Below are 9,901 nucleotides of genomic sequence, written 5' to 3'. Positions count from 1 at the left end.
GGTCAGTCCTCGGACCGATCCTATTCAACTTATTCATAAATGATCTGGAGAAAGGGGTAAACGGTGAGGTGGCAAAGTTTGCAGATGATACTAAACTGCTCAAGATAGTTAAGACCAAAGCAAACTGTGAAGAACTTCAAAAAGATCTCACAAAACTAAGTGATTGGGCAACAAAATGGCAAATGAAATTTAATGTGGATAAATGTAAAGTAATGCACATTGGAAAAAATAACCCCAACTATACATACAATATGATGGGGGCTAATTTAGCTACAAGTCAGGAAAGAGATCTTGGAGTCATTGTGGATAGTTCTCTGAAGATGTCCACGCAGTGTGCAGAGGCAGTCAAAAAAGCAAACGGGATGTTAGGAATCATTAAAAAGGGGATAGAGAATAAGACTGAGAATATATTATTGCCCTTATATAAATTGATGGTATGCCCACATCTTGAATACTGTGTACAGATGTGGTCTCCTCATCTCAAAAAAAGATATACTGGCACTAGAAAAGGTTCAGAAAAGGGCAACTAAAATGATTAGGGGTTTGGAACAGGTCCCATTTGAGGAGAGATTAAAGAGGCTAGGACTCTTCAGATTGGAAAAGAGGAGACTAAGGGGGGATATGATAGAGGTATATAAAATCATGAGTGATGTGGAGAAAGTGGATAAGGAAAAGTTATTTACTTATTTCCATAAGACAAGAACTAGGGGTCACCAAATGAAATTATTAGGCAGCAGGTTTAAAACAAATAAAAGGAAGTTCTTCTTCATGCAGTACACAGTCAACTTGTGGAACTCCTTACCTGAGGAGGTTGTGAAGACTAGGACTATAACAACATTTGAAAGAGAACTGGATAAATTCATGGTGGTGAAGTCCATTAATGGCTATTAGCCAGGATGGGTAAGGAATGGTGTCCCTGGCCTCTATTTGTCAGAGAGTGGAGCTGGATGGCAGGAGAGAGATCACTTGATCATTGCCTGTTAGGTTCACTCCCTCTGGAGCACCTGGCATTGGCCACTGTCGGTAGACAGGACCTTTGGTCTGACCTGGTACGGCTATTCTTATGTTCTTATGATTTGATAGCTGCTTTCAACTACCTGAAAGGGGGTTCCAAAGAGGATGGATCTAGACTATTCTCAGTTGTAGTAGATGACAGAACAAGGAGGAATGGTCTCAAGTTGCAGTGGGGGAGGTTTAGGTTGGATATTAGGAAAAACTTTTTCACTAGGAGGGTGGTGAAGCACTGGAATGGGTTACCTAGGGAGGTGGTGGAATCTCCTTCCTTAGAGGTTTTTAAAATTTGGCTTGACAAAGCCCTAGCTGGGATGATTTAGTTGGGGATTAGGTCCTGCTTTGAGCAGGGGGTTGGACTAGATGACCTTCTTGAGGTCCCTTCCAATCCTGATATTCTATGATTCTATGATATGGCAGACCCCAGCAAAAGTACTGCCGACTTGCAAGAGAGAGTGGATAAAAAAGTATTATGTCCTCTGTAAAGGGATGGACTTTTTATTTTCTCAACCCACACTGAACTCTATAATCATTGACACAGACACCAGCATGGTAGACAACACCAATTTAAATCCACCCCAGATGACAAGGAGTGGAAATGACTAAATCTTTTTGGCCGCAAAAGCACCAGCTATACTCCATTTTGGACACCATTTGAGCCCTTTCTATTCAGCGTGATACTCCATCACTTTGGACAAATGGGTCCTAGAAATAATCAACACAGGCTACTCGATACCATTTACCTCCATCCCCCCTACTCATCCTCCCTCCCTGCCCCTTCTATGTAAGAAGTGAACCACCTTCTACATCTGGGTGTCATGGAACAGGTACTACCACGACACAGAGGCAAGGGTTTTTACTCCCACTACTTCTTAACCCAGAAAGAGAATGGACGATGGAGGCCTATTCTACACCTCAGGAAACTTAACAAATTCATAAGAATCCAACAATTCAGGATGGTCATACTAGCAACAATAACATCAGCACTGGAACAAGGACTAGTTCTCAGCTCTTGACCTCCAAGATGCCTATTTTTACATGCCATACATTCCGCTCATAGGAGATTCCTCAGATTTATCCTGGGAAGAGAACATTACCAATACAAAGTTCTATGTTTTGGTCTTTTGACAGCATCGTGGGTGTTGTCCAAAATTCTTGCTGTAGTGGCAGTGCATTTCCGCAAGCAAGGGGTTCCTCTACCTGGGGGATACAAGAGGCGTCCCCCATCTGGGCAATTGTCTACTAAAAGCTCTCACCCTCAATGTTACTCACAGGACTATCACCCTCTTTTTGCGACTAGAATTACAACTAAATATACAAAAATCAACTCTACCACCCATACAGAAATTGGACTTCATCAGAGGCCCATCTGAACTCTCTGGAGGCCAAAGCTTCACTACCACCAAACAGATTCATCACTATAATCAAGCTGATCTCCTTGGTACTGAACAATCCACACACTGACATGGACCTGCCTCCAACTACTAAGCTATATGGAAGCCACCACATTCGTGGTATGACACATGCCTCTTCACACGTGCTGCCTTCAGGGTTGGCTAAGAACCATCTACATACCACACAACCACAGCCTTAACAGACGCGCCACAATGTCACTCAAAGTCAAAGACTCTCTACATGGGTGGACAAACCCCACAATGTCTGTGTGGGAGTCCATTTAACACAGACTCCACCTTTAATGATTCTCACAACTGATGCCTCCCTGATAGGCTGGGGAGCCCATCTACAACACCACACAATTCTGGGCAGGTAGTCTCCCTCCGAGACACTGTTACATATAAATCTTCTGTAACTGTGTGCAGTTTGCAATGCATTCTTGCACTTCCTACCATTGATCAGGAATGAGACTATATGGGTAACGACAGACCACATTGCCTGTATGTTTTATATAAACTGGCGGGAAGGGGCAAGGTTGCACTCCCTATGCACGAAAGCCATGAAACTATGGAACTGGTGCATCTGGCACAATGTCAGCATCTCAGCCTCATACCTCCCAGTTTGTCAAAACACTCAATGGATATGCTGAGCAGAGAATTCTCTCAGAATCACAAGTGGGAACTAAAAAACATGGTCCTATAGAACATATTCAAACACTAGGGTCACCCATCTATCAACCTCTTTGCGACATCCCAGAACTACAAATGCCCGCAAATGTGTTCAGGAGCAGGGTTGGAGCCCCAATCTCTGGGGGATGCTTTCCTCCTCAAATGGGATGCACCTCTGCTATACACATTTCCCCCAATCCCCTTGCTATCGAGGGTTATACACAAAATACCAACTGACAAGGCCAAAGTCATCTTGGTAGCCCCAACATGGCCCAGACAGAATTGGTACTCATACCTGTTGCGGATGGTACTATGTTCACCACACACTCTTCTGAACCTGAAGAGGGTTCACCCGAAAGCATGGCTCCTACATGGTTCCATCATGATGAACTAACCTGCTCGAAACAGGTGAAAGACATTACTAAACAGCAGGGGGACAGTCATGCATAATACCTTACCTGCACAAATGGAAGAGATTCAACATATGATGTTGTGGAGGAAAAACAGTCTAAGGCTAAACTTTGGTCAAGTGAACTGTATGTAGGGTCAGGTGAACGGTATGTGTGGCCTGGAGGAAGGAGAAAAAGGAGGGGGGGGGGTAAAAGGAGAAGGGTAGACAGAAATCATAAAAGCAGAACTAACTGTAGAAATTATAAAAGTAGAATTAACCTTTGTAACAGATTATGATTAATAGATGTCAGGTGACAGAGCAAGAAACCGCAAAGGGCAAAACTAAGAAAAACAGGAAAACTTGTTTTGCTTTATTCCTTATATGGATGTAAAACTTTAAGGAAGTATGTGTAATTTTTGTGGTTCTATCCTATATAATCTCTTGCATTTTTATCTGTCGGGGGGGTTCGGCTGCCTTGGCTGACTCCCCCATGCATGCATGTTTGATTGATCAATAAGGGAGCCTCAGGCTGTCTGATCCAAAATCAACAGTGTGGACAATTTTCCACAACAGTGTCAAAATAAACAATCTAGGGCTATTTCTGTCCCCCTGCACTTGGTATTGGTATATATATTGGGGCTAAAGACATCTGAATTATCCATTAGCACAATCAAAGTACATGTTGCAGCTATTACCACTTTCACCATAAGATCAACAGGATATTGATATTTGCCCATCCAATCACCAAACATTTCCTTAAGGGTATCAGAAACAAACATATACCTACCCAACCTTGGGATTTGAAATTAGTACTACACTGCCTCATTGGGCCCCCATTTGAACCCTTAGTAAAACCCTACCCTATCGATTAAGGTAGCATCTTAGTAGCTATCACATCAACCCACCGAGAGGGTGAGTTAGGGGCCCTCATGGCACACTCACCTTACACCATCTTTTTTAAAGACAAGGTCACCCTAAGACCTCATCCAAAATTTATACCTAAAGTATCTTCCTCCTTCTGCATAAACCAACCAATCCATCTTCCCTCATTTTCCCCCCAACTTCGCGGGAGTACACAGGACTCAGTATTACATACTCTAGATGTCAGGCATGCCTTAGCATTCTACCTTGACAGAACTAAGCCCTTCAGAAAATCATCGAGACTCTTCATTTCCACTGCTGCTGAAATTCTCCAATCAAAGGTGCAGGGACACACGTTCACCTGAAGCGGAGTATCCACAGGGTCACTCATCTCGAAGAACCTCAGTTACTGCACAGGGTGAGTAACCTTCTCGCCTTGTCTAGGATTTTTTTTGGCTTTGAAGACATAACCATAGTTTTAACACATTAGGGTTTGTTTTGACCAGCTAACACATGTTAAAATCCTAGTGAAGACAAGGCAGTTGCAGTTTTCACATTATATTTTAAACCTGTTTCAAGCTACTTTTCTCATAGTGAAGACACAGCCCTAGTGTGGACAAGCTCAGAGGGGGACTTCACTCTTCTCCACTATAAGCAGGTTTCCCATGAATTACTTCCCTCCAAAGTCATCAGCTATCGACTACCACATTGATGCTGAATCTGTTGTGAGGGGAATATCACAATCCACTACTGCATTGCAGATTGATCTTTAGAGTGTTGACAAGGCCCCAGAGGAGGAGAAAATGGGGATAAATTGGGCTCCATTTGGGTGTGGCCTTGCTCAGGCCTGGGAATAAGAAGGGCCTCCAACACCCAATAAAAGTCAGCCTGCCATAGATTTGAACAACACAGTGGGGAAACCTGTGGTCTTCACTCACCTTTTCACTGCTGCCTGGAAAGGTTGCTCTTAGGCGGCAGCTAGAGACAATTCAATAAAGCTGGCCACTTGGTTTAAAAAAAAAAAAAAATCCTCTCTCTCCTTATCCATTCACAATGTCCTTTGAGAGCTCTGGAAGGATGGTGCTATAGCACTAAGTACAAACTTTTACTCTTTCGCTGAATAGCTCAGGAACTGCACAGTGGCTTTAATTCAAGGTCTTTATTATAGCTGCTAAGGGCTTCAAAGGGGAATAGCACTTTAAAAATGTTTGAAGAAATTTAGCTCACATGCTGAAGTTCTGGTGATCAAAAATGAAAACAGTAATGAAAATAAAATGCTAGACATTTCCAATTCTAGATGAACGTTTTCAGCAAAAAGCCATTGATTAAGGGTCTGTAAGAAATTCCATTAAAAATCCTTACTTCCAGGGATTTGTAATTTATAAACAAATCTGCTCAGGGTTGAAATCCAATGTACAATGTTTGTTTTAGTCACAGGCAACATCTGTCCATTAGATTTGGTTTAAATATACTTGGCATGTTTAAGAATCCACAAACTCTTGTATATTTACATGTTCATCTGTATCCTAAAGGAAAATTTGCCAAATGAAATATTGCAGGCATTTAGTTTACAATTTAGGTTTGTTACTTTTACTATTTTGGAAATATTGAGAATGATAAAGCTATTTTTGGTTAGGAAAAACTGAGCATGAACAATAAACATTTTGACTCAAAAATCTTGGCACCCATATTAAATGCGACAGACCTGTAAAGACACTATGTCAATAATCTAACCAGGAAATAATTCTCCACAGGTAATGAAGGAATAACTTGTACTGATTAAGTCTATTGAGTCCAAATGTAAATACATCTCAAAAGAGACAGTTCTATTGATCATCTTGGTCAGTGACTGGAAAATTTCTTACAGATACTTTTGTTTCCCACACTTTTTGACATTTGGGACTTGGAGCGTCCAACCCTAGGTGGATTGGTATTGAACAAAAGGATGTTACTCAGGTTGCTCCCCTTGGAAGTGACTCTTACCCCAGAATTTGACATTCCTGTATGTACCCCAGACAGTGCCATATTATTGCCTAGGCCGACAAGGCCTAGGCCTAGGGTGGCAAATTTGCAGGGGCGGAAGCTCCCCTCGATGCCCCGCCCCCCTGCTCCAGCTCACCTCTGCCTCCTCTGCAAGCACGCCGCCGCATCCAGTTTCTCTCCCCTCCCAGCGCTTGCACCACAAAAGAAGCTGTTTCAGGGGGCAGGGAGGGAGGGGGCAGGAGGGGGAACGCTGCGTGCTGGGGGAAGAGGCGGGGCCGGGGGGTGGGGATTTGGGGAAGGGATCCAATAGGGGAAGGGAGGGGGCGGAGACTTTGGGGAGGGGGTTGGAATGGGGGTGGGAAAAGGGCAGAGTCGGGGCAGGGCCAGGGCGGCAATTATTTCCCAGCCTAGGGGCGGCAAAATTATTAATCTGCCACTGACCCCAGAACTTGACAGTACTGCAGTCAGCAATTTTGTATGTTCAGCCACTGCCAGCTGAAAACCAAATACCACAGAAATAGAGCTAGAAATAATCTTAGGCATTTGTGAGGCAAGGTCAGATAGCTACATGCTTGCAGTTTGCTAATCAGAATGGAAGGATGGGATAGAGAATTATGGAAGAGTGACCTTGGTTTTTGGTGCCCCTGACATGTTGTTGTTTTGGCTAGAAATACTAGAAATGTTTTGAGATAATAAGCAGTTTGTTGAAATTAGAAGAATTGGTGACCCAGTAGAGGTTATTATGGAGTCACTAGGAGTCACTATAGGTTATGTGCTTTGTTAGACACTATGTCAATAATCTAACCAGGAAATAATTCTCCACAGGTAATGAAGGACTCATTAGGCCTGGTCTACACTAGGCGTTTATGTCGAAGTTAGCGCCATTACATCGAATTAACCCTGCACCCGTCCACACTGCGATGCTATTTAGTTCGACATAGAGGTCTCTTTAATTCTTCCCCGATGAGGGGAGTAGCGCTAAATTCGACATGGCCATGTCGAATTAGGCTAGGTGTGGATGGAAATCGACGCTAATAGCTCCGGGAGCTATCCCACAGTGCACCACTCTGTTGACACTCTGGACAGCAGTACGAGCTCGGATGCTCTGACCAGCCACACAGGAAAAGCCCCGGGAAAATTTGAATTTGAATTCCTTTTCCTGTCTGGCCAATTTGAATCTCATTTCCTGTCTGGACATCGTGGCGATCACAGCAGCACTGGCAACGATGCAGAGCTCTCCAGCAGTGATGGCCGTGCAGTCTGTGAATAGAAAGAGGGCCCCAGCATGGACTGATCGGGAAGTCTTGGATCTCATCGCTGTGTGGGGCGATGAGTCCGTGCTTTCTGAGCTGCGCTCCAAGAAATGGAATGCAAAGATCTATGAGAAGATCTCAAAAGACAGGTCAGAGAGAGGATACAGCCGGGATGCAACGCAGTGCCACGTGAAAATCAAGGAGCTGAGACAAGGCTACCAGAAGACCAAAGAGGCAAACGGACGCTCCGGATCCCATCCCCAGACATCCCGTTTCTACGAGGCACTGCATTCCATCCTCGGTGCGGCCGCCACCACTACCCCACCACTGACCGTGGACTCTGAGGATGGGATATTGTCCACGGCCGGTTCCTCGGACATGTTAGCGGACGGGGAAGATGAGGAAGGAGATGAGGAGGGCGAGGCAGTCGGCAGCGCTCACAACACTGATTTCCCCGACAGCCAGGATCTCTTCATCACCCTTACAGAGATCCCCTACGAAGCGTCCCCAGCCGTTACCCCGGACACAGAATCTGGGGAAGGATCAGCCAGTAAGTGTTGTAAACATCTAAACATTTATTTTTAACAGAACAGGAATATTAACAATTAAAAGAATGGGTTGTTCATGATTACTTTGCCCTAGGCACTTAACGGTTCAGTCATGGGCAGTGCAAGTTTTGAAAAAAAATCTAGCAATGTCCGGTTTTCCGTGATTGTCCTGCCCAAGCCGCTCTACTGTTTAGTCCCTGCTACTGCAGCTAGAGTAAAATGCGGTCTATATGTGCAGGGATAGAGCAGTAATCCTCCCGGGACATCTCGATGAAGCTCTCCTGGAGGTAATTGGAAAGCCGTTGCATGAGGTTCCTGGGGAAAGCGGCCTTATTGGGTCCTCCGAAGTACGACACGTTGCCGCGCCACGAGACTATCAAGTACTCGGGAATCATTGCTCTGCACAGCAGGGCGGCATACGGCCCTGGTCTTTGGAGGCTTTCCCGGAGCATTCTCTCTCTCTCGCTGTCAGAGATCCTCATCAGGGTGATGTCGCCCATGGTGACCTGCTTTGAATTAGGTAGGGGAATGTTAGTGTTGGGACTGCTTGCTTGTTCCTTTACAGAACTGTAACCGCTGGTTTGCAGCCACGCGGTGGAGGCAGGAGAGGGGCTGCCGAAAGGGATCGTTCCTGGGGACAGCCGCGAGGGGGTGGGACAGGGGCAGAGTTCCCGCTTGCCGGATTGCTGGCAGCAGGGACTGACATTGCTTTAAATGTGAAATGAGGCCAGTGGTAATATAAAAGTTTTAAACTGCCACAAGTCTACGGCTTACCATGTCTGCCTGCAACAGAAATTCCGTTGTGCTGCCCCGCTTCTCAAATGTGCTGTGGAAGACCCCAGGCACTGAATGCGAAGGCCGAGAATTCGACCTTGTGCTGAGTGCGCATGTGATAGGTGCTGTGCATGGTCTTGTTCACAGAGAAAGACTATGTTCTTTGTTCACAACTACATTTATCTTTCTGAGGAATTCACTCCCTTTTTCCCATTCCCACAGCCACATCTGCGACTGTCTCACAACGTAGCCTGGCATCACACTCCCAGAGGCTAGCGAAGATTAGGCATAGGAAGAAGAGGACACGGGAGGACATGTTCTCTGAACTTATGGCCTGTTCCCAAGCCCAGGCAGCACAGCAGACCCAGTGGCGGGAGAAATTGACCCAAATGCAGCAAGCAAACATGGATCGGGAGGAGAGGTGGCGGCAGGAAGACCAGCAGGCGACTCAAACGCTGCTTGGACTACTGAGGGAGCAAACAGACACGCTCCGGCGCCTTGTGGATGTTCTGCAGGAACGGAGGCAGGAGGACAGAGCCCCGCTGCAGTCCATCTCTAACCACCCTCCCCCGCCACCAAGTCCCATACCCACCTCACCCAAAGTGCAAAGAAGGAGAGGCGGCAGAGTCCCTGCTAACTCTCACTCCACCCCTGCAGAGAGCTCTAGTAGCAGAAGGCTCTCATTCCCCAAAACTTGAAAAGTTCTTTCCTTCCCGCCTGACACAAGCCCCCGTCCAAGTTTCACCTCCCAGTTCCATGTGTAGTTGATAATAAAAAATATGTTCATGTTAAGTACTGTTTCAATGATGTTCTTTTGGAGGAGGAGGGGAAAGGGGGTTGGTAATTGGACAGGACAGTCGCCTTTGGCAGGGTACATAGGCGGGGGCAGGCACAGCAGCAGGGCACATACACAGTGCAGTGATGCAGTGACTAGTTACCCTGGTTAGTCTGGGAGGTTGTTTTCATGTTATGTGGTGGGGGGTGGGTTGCTCTGTGACTTTGTGGCGGGGGAGGGCA

The 9,901-nt window shown here is 45.7% G+C and overlaps 1 protein-coding gene across 1 annotated transcript; it reads left to right on the top strand.

Moving 5' to 3' along the window:
* The first annotated feature begins 7,737 nt into the window (after nt 1-7,737).
* Nucleotides 7,738-9,651, top strand: LOC128832478 (uncharacterized). The gene is made up of 2 exons (XM_054019906.1): nt 7,738-8,112; nt 9,107-9,651. Exons 1-2 carry the CDS (start codon nt 7,941-7,943, stop codon nt 9,580-9,582), a joined length of 648 nt encoding a protein of 215 aa, XP_053875881.1. The 5' UTR covers nt 7,738-7,940; the 3' UTR covers nt 9,583-9,651.
* Nucleotides 9,652-9,901: the final 250 nt, after the last annotated feature.

This window comes from Malaclemys terrapin, chromosome 2, assembly GCF_027887155.1.
Source record: "Malaclemys terrapin pileata isolate rMalTer1 chromosome 2, rMalTer1.hap1, whole genome shotgun sequence".
Lineage (NCBI taxonomy): Eukaryota > Metazoa > Chordata > Testudines > Emydidae > Malaclemys > Malaclemys terrapin.
This window is presented reverse-complemented; position numbering and strand designations above follow the sequence as displayed.